Source organism: Primulina tabacum, chromosome 6, assembly GCF_025594145.1.
Source record: "Primulina tabacum isolate GXHZ01 chromosome 6, ASM2559414v2, whole genome shotgun sequence".
NCBI lineage: Eukaryota > Viridiplantae > Streptophyta > Magnoliopsida > Lamiales > Gesneriaceae > Primulina > Primulina tabacum.
The window spans coordinates 4,950,137-4,978,001 of NC_134555.1; the positions used below are offsets into that span (position 1 = coordinate 4,950,137).

A 27,865-nucleotide genomic window follows, 5' to 3' on the forward strand; every position below is an offset into this window, starting at 1 on the left:
TCAATATAACAAGCAAAGTCAACACAACCTACCTATTTAAGTGTTAAAAGAGTTGGATTATTAGGTTAATAAGTTCGAAGAGATGCGTGTCTGTATGTTGATATTGATTTATCAATTTAACAAACAAAGTCAACACAATCTACTTATTTTGGTGTTAAAGAGTTGGACTACGAGACTCATTAGTCTAGAGATATGTGTGTCTATCTGTTAGTGATGTTTCTTATTCCTTATTGATTGGCATCTACTTGGAATTTGTGGGTTTGACATGTTCTAATTGTTTTTTTTTTTTTTGACAACATTTAAATACACTTGTCACAACAAGAGAGTGATATTTATCAAATTAACGTGTCGAAATCAAATTCGCCAAAGAGAAACATGACTTCAAAATTATTGGCAATGACACCATTTCCCTTCAAACTAGCTAGCAATATTACAACGGTGATAAAATTTACATTTCAATGAAATCGAAAAGTAAGCGTCCACTTTACACTCCCCGGAACTCGCCCTTGAGTAGCATTAGTTCCACTTTAGTCACTTTCCCGGAAATACCCAAATTCATCGCCTGAGTTATGTTTTGTATGTTTTACGCCGTAAAAGTTTGGTTTTAATATATTAACTTTAATTTTTTTCTGCTTTTTAGCTTTGAGTTTAATTTCATGTGTCAGATGTCACAAACGTCTGTATATTATAGCCATCTAGCTAATGCAAGTTTTCTGAACCATATCTCCATCTCCAACTAATTTTCTACCCAATAAATTAATTCTTCGATGGCTCGTATTAATACTAATCCGAAATTGGTTGCGATTTTTATAATATACTTTTTCATGACATCCCATGTATTTACTCATGGCGCCCAACAGCAAGTCCCATGCCTGTTTTTCTTCGGAGCTTCATTGACTGATAATGGAAACAATAATATGCTCAACACTGTGCTGAAGTCAAATTATCCACCCTACGGGATTGATTTCTTCGCTGGTCCGACTGGAAGATTTAGCAACGGGAGAAATACCCCCGATTTTATCAGTTCTATTTCTTCTCATATATAATATTCTATAAATATTGTATTAATGTTTATCGATCGAATGGACGTGGCTAATGATATTGCATAATCTGGTCATGGTTGCAGCTCAGTTGCTAGGATTTAATAATTCCATCCCGCCTTTCGCAACAGCTACAGGTTCTGCTATTGCGAAAGGAGTCAATTATGCGTCCGCCGGAGCAGGAATCCTCGACGATACATCAAGAGCACTGGTAATTATTATTATATTTTGTCAGATGTGATTCAATAATTTTCACCAATAATTATATATAGTTGTTAAGATTATAATTTGGTCTTAACTCAATCCCAAAAGCTAGCTCAAGAAGATTGTCCAAAACCTCAAGAATGAACATTTGGAACGTGAAATTTACAAATGATCGGGTAGAATGAGTGGCCTTTGACAGTCCAACACATAATGATGGAACCTATATCTGATACCATGTTAATATCAGAACCTGTCTCTGTACTATGTTAAAATTGGAACTGAGACTTAACTCAACCCAAAAGCTAGCTCAATGGGGAGGATTGTCCAAGACCATATATGCAACTTACATGAATTTTATCCGACCGATGTAGGACTATTAACATTGGGGAAACCGATTATTGATTATTTTTCTATATATATATATATATGTTTTGGATAGGGTGACCGGATCAGCATGAACAGACAGTTATCGAATCATCAGACAACAATCTCTGGAATGTCGTCTTTACTTGGCCCAAGTACTCAAGTCCAAGACTACCTCAACAAGTGCTTGTATATAGTGGAAATGGGGAGCAATGACTATGTTAACAATTATATACAGCCACAAAATTACCCAGAAACTGCATCACTTACACCAGATCAGTTTGCAGCACTCTTGATTCAACAATACACTACCCAACTCAACGTACGTACATGATCTCTCCAAAAATAAATGTGTGGTTGACATTTTGTTCAAAATATATAAATTGACTCGTGGTTACCACTTACCAGGCCTTGTACACTGGCGGGGCAAGAAAGGTTGCAATCTATGGTGTTCCGCCAGTAGGCTGCATCCCTCAAGTGCGGGCAATGTTTCCGGCTAATGCGTCCGGATGCGTCGATTACGTGAACAAATACACGCAACTATTCAACAGGAGGTTGAAGCCTCTGGTGGACAACCTCAATGCCAATCTACCTGGCGCAAAATTTATATACATAAACATGAGCGGCATTTTAATCTCTATCATTGCTTCTATAGGTACGTGCATGAATAATCATATATATATATATATATATTGGAGTACCGTTTTCTCACACACAAAATACAGCAAAAATTTTAACATTTTTGTTTTACGTACAAAACGTTCTTGGGCGTAATATGATTTAAAATCATTAATAGGGCATTTAGAATATTTACAACACCGACACCAAATTATTCCAGATTTTAAGTAGTCTTTCTTGTATTTCTCTACGAATTTTTTCAATCTTCTAACTAAGTCCACGATCAGAGACTTTGTTCATCGTATAGACTACACTAAAACTACACAATTTTTATTGAGATTAGATCGTCGAAATTTTCAAAATTCCAGTGTCGGTGCTGCGGTGGAGAGGAGCTGGAAGGTTGGCCGAAAATTTTCTTTCTGTTGTGAAAAGTACAAATTTATGGTAAAAAGTAAAAATCTCAAACTCTCAAAATTTACCAAACTACACACTTTATAATATTTTTACTCTACTCAATTGTGAATTTCTTCACAAATGGTGAGGCTATTTATAGAATTTCTTTACAAATAAAAATAAAATACATCATTACATACATCATCACACACTAATTTTCAATATTTACAACTCTTATTTTCAACATTCAAATATTCAACATTCAAATATTCAATACACATATTTTAAATATTATTTTTCAACATTTAAATATATTATTTTCAACACTCCCCCTTGTGATGATGATCATGATACGATGATGTCTTCATTACGTATTTTTGTACTGCCTCGTTAAAAACCTTACTAGGAAAAACCCATTGGGATAAAAACCATAGTAAGGGAAAAAGAGTGCAGTCACGTAAACTCCCCCTCATGTTGACACGAACAATTCTTCACAAATTTCGTAGATTGCGCATCCCAATATTATATATGTGCTTTCTGAATATTGACGTAGGAAGTGCCTTTGTGAAGAGATCTGATGAGTTTTCACTTGATTGAATGTGACGAACATCAATACATTTATTCTTCTCTAGCTCTTTGGTGAATGCGAAGAACTTAGGAGGAATATGTTTAGTTCTGTCGTTTTTTATGTATCCCTCTTTCATTTGAGCAACACAATGCAGTATTATCTTCATATATTATCACAGGCTTCTCGTCGAATGATAATCCGCATGAGATTTGGATATGTTGGGTCATTGATTTTAACCACACACATTCACGGCTTGCTTCATGTAGTGCAATAATCTCGGCATGGTTTGATGAAGTTGTTACGAGTGTTTGTTTCTGTGAACGCCAAGAAATTGCAGTGCCTCCACGAGTAAATACATATCCAGTTTGAGAACGTGCCTTGTGTGGATCAGATAAGTATCCAGCATCAGCATAACCAATTATACTTGGATTAGCATCTTTTGAATATAAAAGTCCCAAGTCTGTCGTTCCTTGTAGATAACGGAATATATGTTTAATTCCGTTCCAGTGTCTCTTTGTTGGATATGTGCTAAATCTTGCCAACAAATTTACGGCAAAAGATATATCAGGCCTTGTACAATTTGTAAGATACATAAGGGCACCGATAGCACTTAGATATGGTATTTCTGGACCAAGAATATCTTCATCATCTTCACATGGACGGAATGGATCCTTTTCTATGTTTAATGATCTAACAACCATTGGAGTACTTAAAAGATTTGATTTATCCATATTAAAACGTTTAAGGATCTTTTCTGTATAATTTGTCTGGTGAACAAACATTCCACATTCTTTTTGTTCAATTTGTAAACCCAGACAATACTTGGTTTTTCCAAGATCCTTCATTTCAAATTCTTCCTTCAAGTATGACACAACTTTTTGAATTTTCTTATTCGTTCCAATGATGTTTAAATCAGCAATAATTACGCATCCGGATGTTGTTTTCTTAATGAAAACACAAGGGCATATTGAATTATTTACATATCCATTTTCATCAAGTGATCACTTAGTCGATTATACCACATTCGACCGGATTGCTTTAACCCATATAATGATCTTTGTAATTTCACAGAATAACATTCTCTGGGTTTTGAACTTTGTGCTTCAGGCATCTTAAATCCTTCAGGGATTTTCATATATATATTACTATCAAGTGATCCATATAAGTAAGCTGTAACAACATCCATAAGACGCATTTCTAAATTTTCAGATACCGCCAAGCTAATCAAATACCGAAACGTAATTGCATCCATCACGGGAGGATACGTTTCTTCATAATCAATTCCAGGCCTCTGAGAAAAACCTTGTGCAACAAGTCGAGCTTTATATCTTACTATTTCATTTTTCTCATTTCCCTTTCGAATAAAAACTCATTTGTATCCAACAGGTTTTACACCTTCAGGTGTAAGGACTATAGGTCCAAAAACATTACGTTTATTTAGCGAATCCAATTTAACATGAATGTCTTCTTTCCATTTTAACCAATCCTGCCGATTTTACATTCACCAAAAGATTTTGGTTCATGATCTTCATTATCATTTATGATGTCGATTGCCACATTATAAGAAAATATATCATCAATTTCTTCTATATCTTTTCGGTTCCATATTTTTTCAGTATTAATATAATTGATAGAGATTTCATGATTCTCGTCAGTTTGTGGTTCTGACAGAACATTTTCATCATCATGTGTTTCTTCAGGAACACCATTCTCTATTTTGTGATCATCATGTGTTTCTTCAGGAACATCATTCTTTATTTTTTGATCATCGTGTTTCTCTATGAATTTTCTTTTTTCGAGGATTTTTATCCTTGGAACCGACTGGCCTTCCACGCTTCAGGCGTTTAATGACATCATGAGTATTTTCAATTTGTTTTTTCGGAATTTCAATTCGAGCAGGGGCATTTGCAGCATGTATATATGATTTAGTTACCCCTTTTGTGTCTGCAAATGCATCTGGTATTTGATTTGTTATTCTTTGCAAGTGCACAATTTGCTGTACATCTTTTTCACATTGTTTTGTTCTTGGATCCAGATATAACAATGATGATACATACCATGTAATTTTCTTTTCGGTATGTTTTTGTTCTCCCCCTAACATTGGGAAGATTTTCTCATTAAAATGACAATCAGCAAAACGTGCTGTGAATACGTCGCCTGTCTGAGGTTCAAGATATGGAATGATTGATGGACTATTATAACCGATATAAATTTCAACCTTTCTTTGAGGTCCCATTTTATTTCGTTGCGGTGGTGCAATGGGCACATACACGATACATCCAAAAATTCTCAGATGAGAAATGTCTGGTTTTTTACCAAATGCAAGCTGCAATGGGGAGTATTTATGATATGCACTTGGTCTGATGCGAATTAATGCAGCAGCATGTAGAATTGCTTGTCCCCATATAGAAATAGGGAGCTTTGTTTTCATAATCATTATTCTAGCAATCATTTGCAGACGTTTAATCAATGATTCAGCCAATCCATTCTGTGTATGTACATGAGCAACATGATGCTCAACAATGATTCCCATAGACATACAATAATCATTGAAAGTTTGGGAAGTAAATTCACCAGCATTATGAAGTCTAATTTTCTTGATTGTATAATCGGGAAATTGATTCCTCAATTTTATTATTTGAGCAAATAATCTTGCAAATGCAACATTTCGAGTTGACAATAAACATACATGTGACCATCTGTTGGAGGCATCAATTAATACCATAAAGTATCTGAATGGTCCACATGGTGGATGGATTGGTCCACAAATATCACCCTGAATACGTTCAAGAAACATTGGTGATTCAGCTTGGATTTTGGCTGGTGATGGTCTTATAATAAGTTTTCCAAGAGAACATGCTTTACATTGAAACTTATTATTCTGAAAGATCTTCTGGTCTTTCAGTGGATGACCATATGTATTTTCTATAATTCTTCGCATCATTGTTGAACCAGGATGTCCTAATCAATCATGCCAATTGATTAATATTGAAGAATTATCTACTACAATGTTTGATTCAATGGGACTTATATGTGTATAATGCAATCCAGTAGGGAGCATTGGTAGTTTTTCAATTACATATTTCTTTCCTGATTTATATGTGATAAGACACATATATTTCTCATTCCCTTCATTCATTGTTTGAGTATCATACCATGGGAATATATATCATTAAAACTCAACAAATTTTTTTTCGATTGTGGTGAATATAAAGCATCATTGATCAAAAATTTGTACCATTAGGTAACAAAAATTGTGCTTTACCACATCCTTCAATCAAGTCTACAGGACCTGATATTGTATTCACTGTTGTTTTTGTTGGTTTTAGTTCCAAGAAATATCTTTTATCTCGGAGGATAGTGTGCGTTGTACCACTATCGGGTATGCAAACTTCAGTTTTGCTCATAGCATTTTCCATATTTGAACTTCAAAAAAATATGTAATGAAATAAGATTACTGACAATACATATGTAAATATAACACATATCATAATAAAACATTATTATATGAATACATGAAAAATAAATTATTGTACATTTATATTCTACCATTATATTGTTCATTCTCAGAGAAATCATTGAGAAAATCAGTAGCATTAATATTGTTCATTTCTATCCCACCAACATATTGATCATTTCCAGAGAAATCATTCATAAAATCAGCAGCATCAAAATGAGTTGAATAACTCAAACGGTCACTGCGTTCAGTGAAGTTGGTCTCTTTTTCTTTCCCCTTTATCGATTCTTTATAGAGCTTGCAAAGGTGCTCAGGGGCTCGACAAATACGAGACCAAAGTCCTGGAGTGCCGCATCTGAAACAAGAACTTTCAAATCTTTCCGAGTGATTTTCATTAACACTCATGGTCTCATGATGCCTTTTCTGTGGGTGGTTCGTGACGCACTTTTGAGATGAGTTATAAAAATAACTATCTCTATTGTTTTCAAAACCACGGCCTCGACCACGACCACGACCAATTCCACGTCCACGTCCACGTCCATGACCTCGACCTCGACCTCGACCAAAACCTTGTCTTTGAATTTGATTTTGGTTTCCAGGTTTAAATTCATTTTTACTTACAACATTTACTTCTGGAAATGCTGTTGATCCAGTGGGTCGGGACTGATGATTTCTCATTAGCAGCTCGTTGTTCTTTTCCGCCACAAGAAGACAGGCGATGAGTTCAGAATATCTCGCAAATCCACGCACTCTATATTGTTGCTGTAAAGTTATATTTGATGCGTGAAACGTGAAAAATGTTTTTTCAAGCATTTCCAATTCTGTAACCTCATGTCCACAAAATTTTAGCTGCGAGATTATTCGATACATCGCTGAATTATAATCACTGACTTTCTTAAAATCTTGGAATCTTAACATATTCCATTCATCACGGGCGGTCGGAAGTATAACTTCCCTTATATGTTCAAATCTTTCTTTCAATCCTTTCCACAGAGCCATAGGATCTTTTTCGATGAGATATTCACATTTTAAACCTTCATCGAGATGTCGACGCAAAAATATTATAGCTTTTGTTTTTCTTGTGATGAAGATATATCATTTTCTTTAATGGTCTCGCTTAGACCCAATGACTCAAGATGCATTTCTACATCGAGAGTCCATGGCATATAATTTTTTTCCGTGATGTCGAGCGCAACAAATTCGAGCTTTGTCAAATTTGACATGGTGGTACTAAAAAAAATTAGGATGCATTTTATTAGTTAATGAATATTGCAATACAAAGTAATGGATAAACAACAAGTACAAGCATTTGTAAAAATAAAGAAAACACACGAGGATGATATTCTCCGATAAATAAAAGACTCGTGAGTATGATAACCAAAATAATTAAAAATAACCTTGAGAAAGTCATCTTCTTTTTTCTTCGAAAATTTTGATGAAGAATAATTTTTAGAGAATAGGAGAAAGTTGGAGTGATTGAAAGAGTTTGTGAGATCATATTTATAGGGCAAAAACTAGCCGTTTTGTTACCGTTTATGACCGTTGGTGTACAAAAAAATAAATGTATGTATTTGTATAATTTTATGGTAATAATATGGTGTATATAATATTAGTCATGTGTAAATAATTATGTATATCATATCACATTATTATAATGATGTGTCATAAGTTATTTTGTTTAAAAATCTTATAAGCTTTTATACTTGTCGTATCCCTTACCGGGAGTGTGGGATGTCGTCTTAACATCCTCCAAGGATTTATAACAAGTTTTTGAAAAATTTATTTTTATTATTTCTAATAATAACATTATATTATATATTAAATATATACACAATAAATAAATAACAGTAAAATAAATATTATTACTTTTGTTACATTTTTCTTCTGTTTGGAGCTTGCAAAAGTATGGAGGACTTTTAGAGTTTCGTGCTGATAACGTGTTGTGAAAAGTAAAAATTTATGGTAAAAAGTAAAAATCTCAAACTCTCAAAATTTACCAAACTACACACTTTATAATATTTTTCTCTCTACTCAATTGTGAATTTCTTCACAAATGGTGAGGCTATTTATAGAATTTCTTTATAAATAAAAATAAAATACATCATTACCTACATCATCACACACTAATTTTCAATATTTACAACTCTTATTTTCAACATTCAAATATTCAACATTCAAATATTCAATACATATATTTTAAATATTATTTTTCAACATTTAAATATATTTGTATTACTGATGTTATTATTTAAGTATTAAATTTTAAATTTACTAAATAAATAATTGTGAACTCATTATAACTCGGATCAACAATTATACAATGCCGATGTATCAAGAGTACAAATATTGATGATAAAATTTTCCACTGAACCATTTTTTGTCGCCGCCAGTTTTGTGAACATTCACTAAAACAAGCAATTTCATTTACCTCACTTAATTAGCTATAAGCAATATGTTTGATCTCCATCAAATTACAGTCGCCAAATTTATCTATTTGAACTTGACTATATCAATGAGAATACAGAATCTGATACTTGTATGTCCCTCAATGATTTAGAGATACAGCTAGTTGTTGGTTCACAACTTCATGTGATTCAGAATAGTATTTGTTTATATTCGAACTTACCCTAATTAGACTCATTCTTTTTATCAACTCTTTGATCAAGAACGTTAATGCTCAAGTCTGATTGCACACATCATATCATTGGTATATTGAGAGTTGCAAATAAATTCGATAATGATGTCATGTATCTTTGAGTAATAATAGTGACATGACATGTGCAACTGAGGAAATATCTTTTCAAAATGCACATGTCTTATTCTAGTCAGAGATTCCTTGCACTATTAACTTATCAGATCACATATGATATTTTCACCCGTAGATGAGTGGTGAATCCTCGATTACAATACATTGAATCCTTTGTATTTCGAAACTACGCCCAACTTCGTCACCTGATGACCCTCAATGGAGTCGATAAACAGATCAAAGTACATGCTAGTACGTAGAGCCTCTACATTGTCTCGGGTCAAAGGACTAATGATATACAACCATAACCGCATAATATTTCACTCGATGAGTGATAACCTCTTGGAAAGTTTGTGGGAGGGTTGTTCAGTGCATAATCAAATGATCACTCGTGTGTATGAATGGACATCTCTTTTTTCACATAAAATGGGAATCTTGTGTTAGAATGGAGCATATTCCCTTACCAATGAAAATAACGTTTACATCACATATATTAGTCTCAAACTCAAGCGACATTTATCCTTATTTTAGACGGTTGAATCGACTAGAAGTCTGTTTAGAATATATTATATGCTTTCTAATGAGTTTCATGAATATACATTGAGAGACAGAACTCGTGGTACTTTTAGTATCAAGAACTTTATTTATGCAGCTTGCATGAGTATATAGATAAAATAATTGGATAAAATTGTAAAATATTATTAAAAATTAAAAATATTGTTTTTACATAAGAGTCGATGAAGTTCAAACTATAAGTTGGCTCGTTGGGCAGTCATTATAACAATATATATTCCTATATATATAAATATAAATATATATATATATATATATTTGTATATTAATGTTGAAGTTAATATATGCAGGTGCTTCGGTTTTCGGTACTCCATGTTGTGCAGTATCATCGGCAGGAGTGTGTGTTCCTAACCAGGCTCCGTGTAAAAACAGGGACCTGTATGTTTTCTTCGACAACTATCATACCACAGAGATAATAGATCGCTTAGTAGCTGCCAGAGTATACATTTCCATTTTAACAACGCATTATCCATCCGAAATTAAGAACCTTGATCAGCAATAAAATCACGGAACACGCACACGCACACGCACACGCACAACTACATGTAATATTAAATAATTATCCATTCCAAATATTTGGATCAGTACGTGAATACATTTTTCAGTTGTGTAGTAAACTTGAATAATACTTTTAATTTAGAGATGGGTGATTAATGAATCTCTTCTTGATAATAAGTATTGGTGTGCACAGCATGTAATTTTATTTTATTTTTCATTTTTTTATGACGTGAGAACTCGATTTTAATTATATATAGATATTGTGATACTTTTGTATATTTGTTTAATTTTTGTGAATTAATTTTTTAAATTTCACTACTTTATGAAATAAAATGAAATTAAAAGGTAATTCAAATACTTCATAAATTCTTATTATGTACCGCCCTAATTGGCTCCATGCCTTATCTATGCGAGAAATGGATACTAAGATATTGTTTGAAATGATGATAAATCTATAAATGGATAACATAGTTTTTTTTTATGATTATAATAATTTATAAAATTTGAGTCGGACGTTGAATTAAACAAAATATATATATATAATAATACTTGAAATTAGTTACATTACATATTAAATTACAGCCTTTTTCTGTTTGTTCATAGCATGGCATAAAAGTTTTTTTTAAAAAAAAAATGGTAACGTGATGGTTAAGTGATTTAAAAAAGGGCAAGTTACATATTTTATATTATATAGCTATATGCAGTATCTCATTTGGTAGAATACCTCCGACTGCGATTTAAGTTTTTTTTATCCAAATTGTTTTCTAAATGGCACACAGTATTATAATTATTCCAAATAGGGTCATGCTTTTTGTGCTATGCTTTTTTTTAACGAAATCCCTGGTGTTGATTCATGGCCAACAGCAAGTTCCATGTACATTTTTCATGGGAGATTCATTGTCTGATAATGGAAATAATAATTTGCTGGTCACATTGGCTAAGTCAAATTATCCACCCTACGGGACGGATTATCCCGGCGGCCCGACCGGAAGATTCACCAACGGGAAAACAGTTCCAGATTTCATTGGTTCATTTTCATCTACTCCGGCCCTCTTAATTCATTATCTTCTTGATGATAAATATTTAGTTCGATTTCAAATATAAATCTTTTTTTCTTGCGATTTTTTTCGGTTGTTTCAATTTGGTTATTATTGATAAATAATCCATGCATGCAGCCGAATTGCTAGGTTTTGATAAACATATCCCAGCTTTTGCAACTGCGGTAGGATCAGCTATCTTGAAAGGAGTTAATTATGCATCAGCAGCAGCTGGAATTCTCGATGAAACTGGAATAATTGTGGTAATTTTAATTTATATTTTATATGTAGGTTTTATGGAATAAAATTCTGTCATTTTTTTTTTAAAAAAAAGGAATTTAAATATATATATATATATACATTTTTTTAAATAGGGTGATCACATCAGCCTGAACAGGCAACTACTAAATCATAAAGCAACGATCGCAAGTTTATCACTTTTACTCGGCCCAGCTCGGCTCAAAGACTATCTCAACAAGTGCTTGTATGCAGTAAATATGGGTAGCAATGACTATCTCAACAATTATTTACTGCCACAGTTTTACCCATCAAGTAAATTATATACACCAGATCAGTTTTCCGCCTTCTTGATTCACCAATACTCTCAACAACTCAAGGTAATTGTTAACAGATTATAGTCCTTGTTTAATTTCATGTCCCCCAAAAATCATATATCATACACCGTTTTTGAATTCGTCACTAGACCTTGTATGACGACGGAGCAAGAAAAGTTGCGGTGTTCGGTCTTGGTCCAATAGGCTGTGTTCCTCCACTGCTGGCTATGTATCCGGTGAATGTATCGGGCTGTGTCGACTTCATCAACGACTATGTGAAGCTATTCAACGACAGATTGAAGCCGCTGGTGGAAGACCTCAATACTAATCTGCCTGCTGCAAAGTTTACCTACATAAACATGACTAGCATATCACTCGGGATTTTTTCTCTTCCTGGTAAGTTAGCATATCAGTATGTGATGGATCCACAAGCTAGCATACCGATACGAATCGTCTCGGTAACTGAAAAAAACGTAACGGAACCTACTTCGCATGCAGGTATTACAGTCTCCAATTATTCGTGCTGTGTGGTGGGAATAGCACTGTGTGAGCCTTACCAAGTTCCATGCAGCAGAAGAAATCAGTATATTTTCTTTGATGATTATCATCCGACACAGGTTGTTAATCAGTACACAGCTGCAAGAATATACAATGCGCTTTTACCCTCAGATGCCCATCCATTTGACATTCACCAACTTGCTCAACAATAAACCTATGCCTATGCACGCACAGTACTACGACTATCTGTACTACTGCTACTCGTGAATGACACGTTATTACAAGTTCTACTTATCAAATATACCAAAACTTAGAGTTTAATAAAGTTTATTTCAATAAATTAAATATATATATATATATATATATATATATATATATATCGAAACATACATTTCTTACTGCCATTAAATCGACTTGGATTAACCCCGAATCGGTTTGAGTTTTAATCTGATTCGATCCAAGATTATTTAAATCGATCTTGGATCGTTGGAAATCAATGTGAAACCATTTAATACATCACATCAAGTAATATATTTAATTTACGAGCATTGATAATTTAAGGCTAAATCCAATTAAATCCGTAGCGTCTACCGTTTGATGAATCTCTCGCATTCATGATAGATCGGTCATATCTTTGTAGCAACTGAAATGAATACAATTACACTCCGAAAATTTTATTGGGTAGATGTCACGTCCCGTGACCTGGGGTTAGTCGACACCGGCATTGTTTTACAACCAACCATACAATTGAAAACAACAAGTTTCGTAGTACAGTATGAACCAAAAACCAGTTTATTACTCATAATCAATCAAAAGATTGTCTTTAAAACGTAGATTCTTAAAATGAGAAAAAAAATATGCGAAAGCGTTTACAACTTACTAAGTCAAAACTAAAATAAACTTCTTGAATTATCTTATTATCAGCCCCAAAACTGGTATTGTTCATCTTCCTCGATTTTCTTTTCTGATTTATCTGAGGAGAGTAGAGTAAGGGGTGAGTGATATGATCGTCACTCAGTAAGCGGGGGCCGTTCGAGCACAACATAAAAATATTTACACAATTTTCGAAAATAACACGTAAACATATCATGCTTTTCATAACATATCATCATATTCATATCATAACAGCACTGTGATTCTTTCACCTTCTATGGTTTACTGAAATCAGTCCCTAATTTTTAATCATCTAGGGGGGCGAGGCCATAAAACGGTTCTATCCTACCTGTGAAGGGCCATATGTTGGGATTCCCACCCATTTTCAGTGAATCCTCACAGTGCCAACACGTAACGTACCAAATTTCATAAAAAACGTAGAGACAGAAGGATGGTGCTCGACCGAAACTTTCGAAAACGAAATAATTCGTACGCAACATATTTTAAAACAAGCCCATTTACCTTAATCCTTGAAGAAAACACGAAGAATTCGAAAATCATAGAAGGATCATGCTTCGAAAACGCATCAGCACATCTACCAAAAAATCATCCCCTTTGTAAAATTCCTTGCACCTTATTGAACCGTTGGATCGGGCTCAAACTTTTACAGTACTTTACCAAGTACGTTAATTAAATTATGAACGGTGGAGATCGAGTTTGAAGCCGTTTTATCCTGCTTACGGACGAAAAATCGTAGGTATGCTGTTTCTCGCCTAAAATCTGAGCACTTTTCTTACAAAGGCTATAAACAAAAAACTAACCGTTGGATTTGGCCCAAATTTGGATATGTTGTTCCAAACATATGGAAGAACTTCTGAACGGTGGAGATCAGATTCCGAGTACCCGAACGAGAGAAATGAATTTCTGAACTTGGACAGAATTTTGATGACTCGTGCAGAATTTTTGGGGAAGAATTTCGAAAATAATGGAGAGAAATTCAAAAATTGAGGTGTAAAATTTGAATGGGAGGGTCCTCCTATTTATAGGGGTTGGCTGTTATTCTGATCGTGTTTTATCCTTGTGTTTAAAATTTGAATCAAACTTTAAATCTAGGATAATTATCATATCAAATCTTAGATCTTTATCTGGTATCAATATCATATCAAATCTTAGATCTTTATCTGTATCAATATCATATCAAATCTTAGACCTTTATCTGGTATCAGTATAATATCAAATCTTAGATCTTGGTTTATCCAAAAATTAGGCTTATCATAAAAATTCTTATCTCCTGAAAAAAATCGGGGTTTCACATCCCTCCCACCTTATGGAAAGTTTCGTTCTCGAAACTTGGGTTGGCTTGATCTTTGAATGATAAGAATATTCTTCTCGCATTCTTTATCTCGTGTGGCTTCCTTTCAGTATGATTAGAAAATCGTTTAAAATTCCTAAATCATATCCCAATGATTCTTGTCAGACATCTTAATAACTAAAGTTTTGACTTACTTATATTGAACCATAATTATTCGAATCATTGATTCTACAAAAACTTACTGTAACCCAATAGTCGCATATCTCATAATCATAATTTGATAAACTATTTGTCTAATGAGAAAGGAAAACCCAAATAAAAACCTTTTGAAATCCAAATGTAGTCCAATAATGTAACTCTAACTGAAATCCAAAAAATCAATATCAACTTTTCTATTGAACATTTAATATAAAGACTAGTCTCATAATCAATCCAATATAAATCTCAAAAATCATTTCTTAAATTTTATATCAACCATGTAATGCATAAGCTGGATCCCAATTATTATTGTTTACTTTCCCAATGCTTGTAGTAATATAAAATTCCCAAAAGTCAAACTATAACCCAATACGGTCAACCTTAAGTAAACCTCAAAAGTATTATCTTAAAAAATAAAAATAAAAATTCCAATTGATTATTATACATAATCTCTAATCTCAAATTTTCTTTTCTCATACTAAATCTTAATTTCCCATCAAGACCATGAAACTGGTTTTGCTTAACGATTTCTCAAAGCACATTTGCGTCGATAGTGAGGCTAGAATCCTCTTACCCATGTTTTTCCGATTTAAAGCGCCGGCTACCTCATTCGCTTTGCCTGGAAGGTAGCTTATCGTTACGTCAAAATAATTCAATTCATCATCTCTACCTCATGTTCAATTCTTTCCACGTGAACAAATACTCGAGGCTCTGATGGTCAGTGAAGATCACACACTAGGCGTCGTAAGGGTAATGCTTCAGTAATGCAAAAACTACTGCGGCTAACTCAAGGTCGCGAGTTGGATAGTTTTACTTATACAATTCCAATTGCCTTGATGCAGAGGAAAATTACTCTTCCTTCTTGCATGAGCACATATCTTAGACCTTTCTTTGACGGATCTCTGTAATTGAAAAAAATCATTGCCTTCATCAGGTAGCACTATCACCATTGTGGTTGCAAGTTTCTTCCGTAAGGTTCAAAAATTTTCTCACACTCTTTGCTCCAATTTAATTTAGAGTTCTTTTGTGAGTTTTGTAAGCTGTATTGCTATTGAGGGAAGATCTTATACAAATCCCGATAATAGCTCGCCAATCCTAAGAAGCTCTGAATTTCTGTCATTGTCATTGGTCTTGGCCGGTCTTTGATTGCCTCTACTTTCTTAGTATTCGCAAATACTCATGCCTCACATATTATGTGACCTAAGAAAGTGACGTTCTGTAGCCGAAACTCACCTTTATTGAATTGGAATAAAGTTCTCTCTCCATTGACTTATGAAAAGTGAGATGGAGATGTTCTTTGTGGTCTTCTTCACTTGGTGAGTAAATGAGGATCCCCTCGGTGAACACCGCTAAAAAGTTTGTCAAGTAATAGCTTGAACTTCTTTTTCGGAAGGCTGTTTTGGGAAAATCTTCAGCACTGACCTTCAATTGGTAGTAGCCTGTTCTCAGGCCGAGTTTGGAGAAGTTGTAGCTTCTTAAGTTGATCGAAAAGGTCGTCTATCATTGGAAGAAGGATATTTATTCTCGATTGTGATCTTATTGAGTTCTCTATAATCTATACACAATCTCATACTTCTGTCTTCCTTATTCACAAACAGTACTGGAGTTCCTTATGGAGACGTACTCGGTTGAAATTGCTTCTTGTCTAGCAATTCTTGGAGTTGTTTTTTTTTAGCTCCTGTAGTTCAGTTGGCGTCATTCGGTATGGTGCTATTGAAATTAGCAGCACCGAGAACCACATTGATTTTGAACTCAACCTCGTGGTCCGAGACTATCCCGAGAATTCTTTCGGAAAAAAAAATGTCTGAGAATTCCTGCACTATTGGGGTATCTTCCAACTTGAGCTCAATTTCTTCCCTGCACTTCGTTCACTATTGTTAGGTAAACTTCTTTGCCTGATTTAATGGCTTTCCAAGTTTGGGAAGCAGAAAAGAATGTATTTTTGTCTCTTGGCATTGCCATGATACCTTATTTCTTCTTGATTCGCGGTTTGGATTTTGAAATTCTTACTCCGGCAATCTGCTATTGCACTGCTCTTAGATAACCAAACCATCTATATGATGACATCGAAATCTACCAAAGTACTTGGAATCAAGTCGGTACGGAATATATGCGAATAGATACTGATTTTATTTTATCTTGAAATTATCACAATTATTATCTCAAAACTTAAAACTCATATAAAATCTTGGAACTTAACTCAATATCAATCTATACCCTATTGATTTAAATCCCAAAAATTATAACTCAATCGTCATAAAATAAAATCTTATTCAACCTTGTACAAATGAAATTAATCCTCAATTAATTCTTTTGTTAAATCTTACTTGCACTAAACCTTACTTTCCTCAAGACCATGAGCTTAGAAAGTTCCAACACAAACTATTTTTATTGAATGTCTTTCTCCTTGAATCTTTCTTAATACCATAAAAAATTCAAAACTTATTATGCTATACCTATCTCAATATCTCATAACTTATTTTATTCACATAAAGTCGTAATCTACTATTTATTCCAAAATAATATAAATTTCTTAACCTTAAGATATTGTCCCTCAACTTCATTTTAAACAAGATAACACAAAATTATACATATTTAAAGTTAACGCTTAGCATTCTCAAGAACCCAAATTAATGTTTACACATTTAACTATTGCCCAAAATCAACTTCCATATTGGAATATCCAAAACTTATTATAACTCTTATCTCAGATTTTCACATACTAGTTTTTTTTTCCATAAATAATTTATTGTCCCCAAATCAAATATTTCATCTTAAGTCAGAAGCGTAAGTCAATTTATCTCAGATAGATATAATCCCAACAATATAGATCAATACTAATTGTTTCCTTAATCTAATTCCATAAAAATCCTGATAAGCACTTTAAGAAACGCGTTGAACGAGATTTTTCGAGATATTTTCCAAAAATGGAAAGTCTAGAGATAAACATATGGATTGAAAGAATACGTCGAGAGGGTTCCAAAACAGTTGACATAATCGAATTTGGAATTTTCTTCAGAAAGTTATATGATATACGAAACTTTTCTAAAATGGAAATACGCGATTTCAGATGCCTAAACGAAGGAATTTTGCGTTTTCGGACCATGCCTCTCAACTTCGTTATGGATATTACTCGTTGGGTCATTCTGGAGGAGACTAGATCGGCTCTTTGCAAAAATTTGGCCATTTTTATTTTCTTCTTTTGGTAAAATTTTCCCCAACTGGATTATGAACCTGGCGGCTCTGATACCACTTAAATGTCACGTCCCGTGACCGGGGTTAGTCGACACCGACGTTGTTTTACAACCACACAATTGAAAACAACAAGCCTCGTAGTACAGTATAAACCAAAAACTAGTTTATTACTCATAATCAATCAAAAGATTGTCTTTACAACGTAGATTCTTAAAATGAGAAAAAATATGCGGAGCGTTTACAACTTACTAAGTCAAAACTAAAATAAACTTCTTGAATTATCTTATTATCAGCCCCAAAACTGGTCTTGTTCATCTTCCTCGATTTTCTTTTCTGATTTATCTGAGGAGAGTAGAGTAAGGGGTGAGTGATATGATCGTCACTCAGTAAGCGGGGGCCGTTCGAGCACAACATAAAAATATTTACACAATTTTCGAAAATAACACGTAAACATATCATGCTTTTCATAACATATCATCATATTCATATCATAACAGCACTGTGATTCTTTCACCTTCTATGGTTTACTGAAATCAGTCCCTAATTTTTAATCATCTAGGGGGGCGAGGCCATAAAACGGTTCTATCCTACCGTGAAGGGCCATATGTTGGGATTCCCACCCATTTTCAGTGAATCCTCACAGTGCCAATACGTAACGTACCAAATTTCATAAAAACGTAGAGACAGAAGGACGGTGCTCGACCGAAACTTTCGAAAACGAAATAATTCATACGCAACAGATTTTAAAACAAGCCCACTTACCTTAATCCTTGAAAAAAACACGAAGAATTCGAAAATCATAGAAGGATCATGCTTCGAAAACGCATCAGCACATCTACCGAAAAATCATCCCCTTTGTAAAATCCCTTGCATCTTATTGAACCGTTGGATCGGGCTCAACTTTTACAGTACGTTACCAAGTACGTTAATTAAATTATGAACGGTGGAGATCGAGTTTGAAGCCGTTTTAACCTACTTATGGACGAAAAACCGTAGGTATGCTGTTTCTCGCCTAAAATCCGAGCATTTTTCTTACGAATGATATAAACAAAAAACTAACTGTTGGATTTGACCCAAATTTGGATATGTTGTTCCAAACATATGGAAGAACATTCTGAACGGTGAAGACCTGAGCAAGAGAAATGAATTTCTGAACTTGGACAGAATTTTGATGACTCGTGCAGAATTTTTGGGGAAGAATTTCGAAAATAATGGAGAGAAATTCGAAAATCGAGGTGTAAAATTTGAATGGGAGGGTCTTCCTATTTATAGGGGTTGACTGCTATCCTGATCGTGTTTTATACTTGTGTTTAAAATTTGAATCAAACTTTAAATCTAGGATAATTATCATATCAAATCTTAGATCTTTATCTGGGTATCAGTATAATATCAAATATTATTATATCTCGGTTTATCCCAAAATTAAGCTTATCATAAAAATTCTTATCTCCTGAAAAAAATCGGGGTTTCACAGTAGATCTATAGATAGCGGGTAGTCTAGATCTTTGGCCAGAAATAGGGCCAAGCTCGCCCTTGAGCCCTGGGCCGGTTGATCGGGTCATATTCCATCTTTGTTTGTCTATTAATTTTGGCTGCTTCTCTTCAACGCAGCAGTTCTGCTAACTAACAACACTCATAACCTCAGTGTTTCATAATACAATAACTTGTAATTTCTAAATTTGATAAATAATGGTATGTCATGTGACGCCGCTCCACCAGATTTCTAGCAGGGAAAAGGATTGTCTTTTTTTATCTTTTCGTTCCAATTTTTTAAAGCCATATGTACAGTTATCCAACTTCCATTGTCCTTGGTTTCCCCCAATTTTCGAATTCTCGGAATGCCCTAAATTCAGCTTCTCGTTGTCACATTATTTTGAATGGAGTATGCGAAATTAGTTACCCAAAATGAAGCTGAAGACGAATTTCACGAGGCGCTCGATGATTTCCCATTCTATGATTGCGAAGAAACCTTTTTTCCCGGAGGAATGGAATCCTGTGGTGACGTGTCAACCTCCGTTGACAATAAAACCATGCCTCCGGCGACTTTGCGCCGACGGGGATCGCATGATCATAGTAAGTCCTCCGTAGCCGATTCAATCAAGTCATCGAAGCTGAGCTCGTCGGTGAGCTTGGAGAATTACTTGAATTCTAGAGAGAGAAATTCAAAGCTTTCCCGCAGAATTAAGGAGCGTGAGCTGAAGTGCGGCTCGGAAGGTGTGAAAGATGCCGTGAGTGGAGAGAATACTAGGAATAATGAGGGAAGTTCGAGTTGCACCGACGCAAATGAACGCAGAGGTGACGAGGATTTAGTCAGAAAAGAATCGAATTTGGGGGAAAACAATGGCAACCAGGATGCAAATTCTAGTCTGCTTGATCTTTTAGCTCGTCTGGTAATAAAGGCCATAAGCTTCCAGTTTGATTTGTCTGTTAAATTTTTTATGTTTCCAATATGGTTAACGTATTATTTATTCATGGTCGTGTTCAATCCGTTTGGGGTTTTGAACCGTGTAAAACGGTTTCTGGTTCGGAAAATGAAAATAATTTGGGATCTTATGCGTGAAAATGTGTCCCCATTTGTGTATGAATGGTTTAGAGAACACCATGCGATCTGGAAACTTGGTCTAAAATGTGGTTGGGGATTGTTGTGGTCATGTTATGTGTGTTTTGTATTAGTGGGGTTGTTGGTGTCATCATTTGTGATTAGTGGATTGTTGGTAAGGAGGTTGGTGGAGGAGCCAATTGGAATTAAGAGAAATTTGAATTTTGACTATACGGAGAAGAGTCCGCTGGCATTTGTGCCTATAATTGCAGACCCAGAGCTCAGCCACGAAACTTATCTTGCAGAGATACCAGAATCTGTGAAGGGTGGTGGATCAAGGGCAATACCAGCTAATCACAAATTGCAGGTTACTGTTTTATTGACGCTACCCGAATCTGACTACAATCAGAATCTTGGAATATTCCAGGTATGTGGTCGATGATCTGTCTAATTTCATATATTTTTGTGTTTTGGAATGCTCATGCTACTATGTAGTAGAATATTATACATAGAAAAGTAGAATAAATTACAGAAATTGCTTCGAGGTGTGTTGCCTCGGACACTTTCCTCGAGACAATTGGCTTGCAATGGGGAATGTGGATAGTATTTATCGCACAATAAATAACAACCAACCCAGTGTTGATTCTGTATTTAAGTTGAAGGATCATAGGATTAGGTACTCGTGAATGTTGTCAAGTTACCTAACTTATAAAAGACCTCAGCAGTAAAATAATGTACAAGTATTCATGGAGAACAGAGGAAAAAATGTTGTGTTGTTTACTTGTTTTGGTTATAGTGTCTTTTGTAGACTAGTTTCCTAATCCGAACTTGATGAATAATTAAATGCAACTGTTCGTAACTGCCAAAACATCCTTATCTGAACAGCCAGCTCGCTCGAATTGAGCAATTTGAAATCAAAATAAATTTACTTAGAAAAATACAAATGGCACCAGGGTTAGATTTATTTTTCTTATCACTGCCGGAAGTGTCAAGTAAGTTTATATGTAAACATACTTGATGCTTAATAATCGTCTAGCCATACTAACTTCGTTGGTTATATTATTATTACTCTGCAACCGAGATTGTTGTAGATAAAATTAATAAACTTCAGCGTTAGGGATATGTCGTGTTTGGTGTCATTGCGGTTCTTAACAAGATGCCAAGCCTACTTGTTTGCTTAAAAAGCCATTTATTAATCTCCAAAGTAATATGTTCAGTCCACAAATGGGACACATCGAACATAAGATCATTTAGTGACAATTTTTTGCTATATTGTAATGCATCTGCAATTTCTGTCTTTTGTTAGCAGTTCTACACTGGAAAACATCTTACGGCAGCACACTGCCGCTCTGATCAGCGAAAGTTTAATATGATCATTGATTGTTGTCCTTGTATTTCTGCATTTTCTTTTCCCATTAAGATTTCACTGTTTGTAGATACAACATTGAATCTATTCAACACAAACGTAAGGACGAGTTCATGTCATTGACCAGTGATTATACACCTCATTTATTCTTTGTTCTTTCTTGAAGGTCAGAGTGGATTTCCTTGCCAAGAATGGTAAAACCCTTGCAAGCTCAAGGCGTCCATGCATGTTGCAGTATAGAAGCCAACCTATTCGGCTTTTGCTGACTTTTCTTAAGGTTGCTCCAATTTTAACTGGTTATACATCGGAATCCCAGAATCTGAAAATAAACATCCGAGGTTTTACCGAAGACGTCGTGCCAACCGCCTGCTTAAGGGTCATCATTGAACCACGTGCCGAATTCAAGCCTGGTGCCGGTATTCCTGAAATTTACACTTCAACTTTGACCCTGGAGTCTGAACTTCCGTTTTTTAGAAAGGTATTATGGTTTTGGAAGAAATCATTATTTGTGTGGACTAGCATGACTATCTTTACCATGGAGTTACTTTTTGCTCTCCTGTGCTGTAAATCCATCGTGATCCCAAGAATAAGATTGAGGGAAGAATCGATTGACGGAGATTCGCCACAGATTGATAATCCAGTGCGAGGTTAAACTCCCAATAGATGCTGCACTTGTCTTGTAAAAGGCAGCATGAGGCCTGTGAATCCAATACCTGTATTGGCAATACTGATTTGTACGTCTAATAGATGAATTAAAATTATCTGCAACTTCACGTCTGTAAGTATGTTTTAACAATTTTATATACCAAAGGTTAAATATTATGAAAGCAGAGCAGCATTTCTCATATGCATAAAACCTAAAAATGGTTCTCCCAATTCTCTTGCATCATATGTACCATAAATGTATATATTCCTATTCCTTGATCACAATAATTTTCTAGTATAATAAAAATTTCTGTAATAATTTTGATTTATTTGCCCTGAAAATAAAAATGTTTTAATATAATAAATTTAGTATATTATAATGAAATGAGCGTGGATCTCACATTTTCACCAGTTTTTCTCTAGAAATACCTTTCCTCAAATCCAAGAGACATACCAATCACGAAAAACAAACAGAAAAATTATATTAAATTAAAACATTAAAAAATGAAAAAAAAAATCTTCAAACAAAAAAAAAAGGATTTAAATATTCATTATACATTAAAAAATGTCGATTCACTCGAACGTTTGTTGCTTGGGCACTGATTTTATTTATTTCAATGTGATTATTCCTATGATAAGACACACGGTAATGTTTGGTTCGTAATATTATTTATCTATATTTGGCAAAAACTTGTGTGAGACGGATCTCACGGGTCATATTTGTGAGACGGATTTCTTATTTGGGTCATCAATGAAAAAATATTACTTTTTATGCTAAGATATTACTTTTTATTGTGAATATGAGTATAGTTGACCCGTCTCACATATTAAGATCCGTGAGACGGTCTCACATGAGACCCACTATATTTTTATTCAATCTAATCTAACGTTTGATGTAACATATTATTTATCTATCTATCAATCATTTATCTTACATCAATCAAATCATCAATCATTTATCTTACATCAATCAAATCAATGAGTTGAAATTACAATATTACCCTTAATAAATAATATTATAGATATTTTATTAATATTTTCAAAAAAGCAAATCGATAATATCACAATATCTCAAATTTAGTCAAATTAATTAATCAAATCAAACATTATATTAACTATCATTTTTATATATTTTATTATTAAAAAATATTACTATATCTATATTATTTGTCTCGTATCATGAACCAAACGATATCTAACTGCGAGGATGAATATCTCACTACGTTGAGAGTGCAAGAAATGACTCTATGCGCTAAGACTCTAGCACATTAAAAGAAAGTATATGTTGGACCAAAAAACCCCCAAACAACTGAAGTCTCTATTGGGTCAAACGTCGATTATGTTATAAGATATGATCGTTGGAGAAGTTGGTCTCACGTTGAGACATGATCAATTTGTCATGAAAAATGGGCCAAACCAGTTGAAAGAATATGAAACAAAAAGGATGAAGATCAAAAGCTTCTACACAATCTCATCAACACAAAATTCTATAACAAAAAGTTTCTACAAATTTAGTCAATTCTAGTAAATTTTAATTCGCTTAATTTCAGTTTTCATTATCGTAATTTCATTAGTCACATACCTTCATCGTTTCTAATTCTAGTTGTAAAAAATGTTTATTCCAATTCATCGTAGCAAAATTAAATTTGTTATGTTCATGAATTTTCATTTAATTTCTTGATTTAGTTTCCTAGTTTTTGTAGTTTATCGAAAGAATTATAACTAACGATCAAGTAGGAATCCACTTCGTTTGATTTTAAAAGTCAGATTTCAAGTTGGCAAGATTTCATTCTTGGTAAACCGGCACAAATTTTCCGTGCAAACAGTTTTGGCACGTCCAGTGGGACCAAGGATGCCTCCAAAGCTAACAAATACTGATAAACATGAAGGTATTCTCAGTCACAATGGAAGGAACATCGTTTACAGTGATAAGAGATTGATTCTAGCGGAAGATCAGTCGAGGACTCGTACACAAGTTTGAGGATCAGGCTGTGAAAGAAAAAGATGTACATTTTGTCGTTTAGAAATTTCCAATGAGTCACGTGATGTCAATGGAGAGAGGTATATGTAGTAAACTCAAGAGAATGGAGGAGGTCATCAAAAGATGAAAAAAAAACCTTACGAGTCTGACGGCAAGCTTGGCAATGAATGTGATGCCCCAGATTCAATTACTATCTTAAATATATCAACACGGCTCTTTTTAGTGTGCACTCACTTTAAGAAACTTCTCAGGAGGTACCCAACCCAAAATTACCTCAAGTCAAGTACAATTAACTTTGGAGTTTTAAAGTTATAAGCTCTTGTAAAGAAGATTCAACTTATTGATATGAGTAATATCTGTCAAATCTTTTATATCTCTCATTCTGGTGTGAGATCGATTCATTCATGCTCTCTATCGCTCATTCATTGGTGGGGCTTCCTTATTTCATGTATTAATCACTCATATTACAAATCATGCACCGCCCTATGATATTTGGCTCTGCGTGTCACGTGTCTACCAGCTTCCGCTTGTTTCGTCCTCGAACCACACCATACTAAGAGAGACCGATCGTTGATACCACTTGTAACGTCCTAGATTCGACGATTCTCCACACTGTATCAAAACAGCTATTCTCAACGTGCTTATGTCCTCAGTCACAGAAACCTTGAGAAAATTCTTATAAGATCACTCATCCCAAAATTTTCCCAATTTAAGTACGTTTAACTTTAGAATTTTTAAGTTATGAGCTTTCGAAAAGAATATGTCGATCAATTCTTTTATGTCTCTCATTATGTTGTATGATTGGTTTATTTATGATCCATGTCACCCATTCATTGGTAGAGTTTCCATTTTTCAGGTATTAACCACTCACATTGCAGACCATTACCGCTCTAGGATCTTCAACTCCGGGTGTCACAGGTTATACCACCGGTTCTTTTGTCCAGTACCCCACCGCACATGAAGGAAGAGAATATAGCACCAACACCCCAATATGAGTTGGGTAATGGACAAAAACAGCATGTGATGCAGAAATATGAGGTTATTAAATTCATGTTCCAGTTAGAAGCTGATGAGGATCTAACCGGTCGAGCAATACCTACAAAGAATGCAAGAGAGCATGCTCGTGGGGCCAAAATGTACCCCTCATTACCTCGGATCTTCACAGTCAATGACCTACGCAAGTGACCTACATGACAAGGACTCCAAGATACAAGGTAAGTCAACCTTTTTTATTTTATCTTTCTAAAGAAGGCCCATTTTCATTATGTGGAATATTTGTTGGTCAAATAATGGCTTTAAAGACCTCAAATAAGGAACAAAAAGAAAAAAAGGTTGACCGAGTTGGAGTAAATTGGTTATGAGTAAAATATTTGAAGTTCTGATGCAAAGTTGGCTATTTAGCCCTTTTTTGTAAAATTTATATTTTTTGTTAAAATCGTTGTGTTGGTGTGGCCTCATAGTTGATTTGCCCTTAAATAATATTTGATGATAGTGTGAAGCTTGAATATGCAAATTGATTGAAATATGATTTGGTGTTTACATGTGAAAATATGCCAAGAAGTTGGCTATATGTGCTTGATAGTGGTTAAAAGAAGATTGGTATATTGATTGTGAGATATATTGTACAAAACAGGTCATTTGGCCATTTTCATGAAATTTCAACCTCAATCACATCACAGATGGAGAAGAAAACACAATAATGGCAACACAAATCAAAAGAGATTCTCTAACAAAGCAGGCCTAAAAGCTGCTAACATTCATTCATACGACTAAGAATAGCAAATGAAAATCCAACACCATCTAGAAGCTAATCCAACTAGTTTTTTGGTCGGAAAGGCCGCATTCCCTTTCAAAAAACACCATCAAAATAAGTTTGAGGCTAGGAAAGAAAACGAAAGATTGTGCATTAGCACAACTATTATTCTCTTAGTCTATGTTTTAAAAAAATTCCAAATGTGTGTGGCATTGAATTGATATGTGCTCAGTCACTAGCAAAAGTTCCATCTAAGATTGATAATTTTTGGTCATTGGCACTTCTAAAGAACAAGCTTATTCATTTATATTGGCCGTTAAAGGTACTTTTTTGTATTAATCTTTGAAATTCTCAAATCCTCGTCTTTCTCCAATTGATCATTCTCTGCAAAATAAATGAGAATCGGACAAGAATTCAATGGAATGGCAACACAGAGGCTCGAATAATTGTGAAGCATACAAAAGTGAAAGAGGAACGACTTCCAAGCAAGATATGTAAGATATGTTAACCACTAAATGTGAAAACAAAACTAAATGAAGCATGGCCAAAAAATGGCTTAGTAGTTGAAATACTTGGATGCTGTAAGCATGGATTTGTATAAATTGGTCAAATAATGGTCTTTAAATTCATTCAGTAGTGTTTTTTGGCCTAATTTCTTAGGTATAAATGATGTAAGATCGCAAAGAGATCGATCAAGGATAAAGTTCATCGTTGGCCGGAACATTAGCAGCAAATGCCATAAGCTCTAGTAAATCAACAGATGTTCAGGTATGAAGTTTTCTTAAAATAAATACTGTGCATTCTTTGTACACATTCTTTCATACAGAGAAGTACAAAATAGATTCAAATCAAAGAAAAATAAAGTCAATAAGAAATTCATGATCTTGAGTTCAAGTTTTCAAAGCTATTGAAACAACAAATTCTGAGGTAAGTCATAAAGCTAGACAGAAAGGGAAAATATTCAGAATATGGAAATTTGAGGGCAAATTAATTTTTGTATAGAATTTGTTGGCCGGAAGAGTTGGGGGAAGAAAATCAAGTGAAATTTTTGAAATGTGGTTTTATCGTAGACTTAGAAGAGGGGAGTTGAAGAGGTGGATGATCACAATTTCGGTTCTTTTCCTCCTCCACAAATCATTGCTTTATGAATTTAGGCCTAAATTGGGTGCAACAATAAGATTAACTTATATAAATAGCCAAATTGACTACACGAAGCATTTGTTCGACCCAAAAACAAAAAACTAGAGGCCATTAGATTAAAGACGCATTAGGTTAGAAGATTCGGGCAGTTGGAGAATTGACCCTACGTCCGCAGACGTTGAGAAAGCTGAGACACGATCAATTATCGTGGAAGATGGACCAAACTAGTTGAAGAAATACGTAACAAATGCGATGATGGAGATCAGAAAAGCTTCTACACAATCTCATCAACACAAAATTCTACGGCAAAAAGC

General features: G+C 34.3%; 3 protein-coding genes across 3 annotated transcripts; all 3 read left to right on the plus strand.

Moving 5' to 3' along the window:
- Positions 1 to 683: 683 nt before the first annotated feature.
- LOC142548919 (GDSL esterase/lipase At1g29670-like) lies at positions 684 to 10,470 on the plus strand. Its single transcript, XM_075657558.1, has 5 exons — positions 684 to 1,023; positions 1,127 to 1,251; positions 1,684 to 1,929; positions 2,016 to 2,262; positions 10,253 to 10,470. The coding sequence occupies exons 1-5, from the start codon at positions 768 to 770 to the stop codon at positions 10,462 to 10,464; spliced, it is 1,086 nt and encodes a 361-aa protein (XP_075513673.1). The 5' UTR covers positions 684 to 767; the 3' UTR covers positions 10,465 to 10,470.
- A 701-nt stretch (positions 10,471 to 11,171) lies between these two features.
- On the plus strand, positions 11,172 to 12,864 carry LOC142548027 (GDSL esterase/lipase At1g29670-like). Its single transcript, XM_075656397.1, has 5 exons — positions 11,172 to 11,487; positions 11,636 to 11,760; positions 11,872 to 12,114; positions 12,201 to 12,447; positions 12,550 to 12,864. Exons 1-5 carry the CDS (start codon positions 11,229 to 11,231, stop codon positions 12,759 to 12,761), a joined length of 1,086 nt encoding a protein of 361 aa, XP_075512512.1. The 5' UTR covers positions 11,172 to 11,228; the 3' UTR covers positions 12,762 to 12,864.
- A 7,017-nt stretch (positions 12,865 to 19,881) lies between these two features.
- On the plus strand, positions 19,882 to 22,879 carry LOC142548920 (seipin-2-like). The gene is made up of 2 exons (XM_075657559.1): positions 19,882 to 21,093; positions 22,199 to 22,879. The coding sequence occupies exons 1-2, from the start codon at positions 20,005 to 20,007 to the stop codon at positions 22,682 to 22,684; spliced, it is 1,575 nt and encodes a 524-aa protein (XP_075513674.1). The 5' UTR covers positions 19,882 to 20,004; the 3' UTR covers positions 22,685 to 22,879.
- Positions 22,880 to 27,865: the final 4,986 nt, after the last annotated feature.

Coding starts and splice junctions, on each gene's coding strand:
- LOC142548919 (XM_075657558.1), top strand. CDS start 768: ATGGCTCGTATTAATACTAATCCGAAATTGGTTGCGATTTTTATAATA. Junction 1,024..1,126: donor AAATACCCCCGATTTTATCA/GTTCTATTTCTT, acceptor TCATGGTTGCAG/CTCAGTTGCTAGGATTTAAT. Junction 1,252..1,683: donor ACGATACATCAAGAGCACTG/GTAATTATTATT, acceptor TGTTTTGGATAG/GGTGACCGGATCAGCATGAA.
- LOC142548027 (XM_075656397.1), top strand. CDS start 11,229: ATGGCACACAGTATTATAATTATTCCAAATAGGGTCATGCTTTTTGTG. Junction 11,488..11,635: donor AACAGTTCCAGATTTCATTG/GTTCATTTTCAT, acceptor CCATGCATGCAG/CCGAATTGCTAGGTTTTGAT. Junction 12,448..12,549: donor CGGGATTTTTTCTCTTCCTG/GTAAGTTAGCAT, acceptor CTTCGCATGCAG/GTATTACAGTCTCCAATTAT.
- LOC142548920 (XM_075657559.1), top strand. CDS start 20,005: ATGGAGTATGCGAAATTAGTTACCCAAAATGAAGCTGAAGACGAATTT. Junction 21,094..22,198: donor AGAATCTTGGAATATTCCAG/GTATGTGGTCGA, acceptor TCTTTCTTGAAG/GTCAGAGTGGATTTCCTTGC.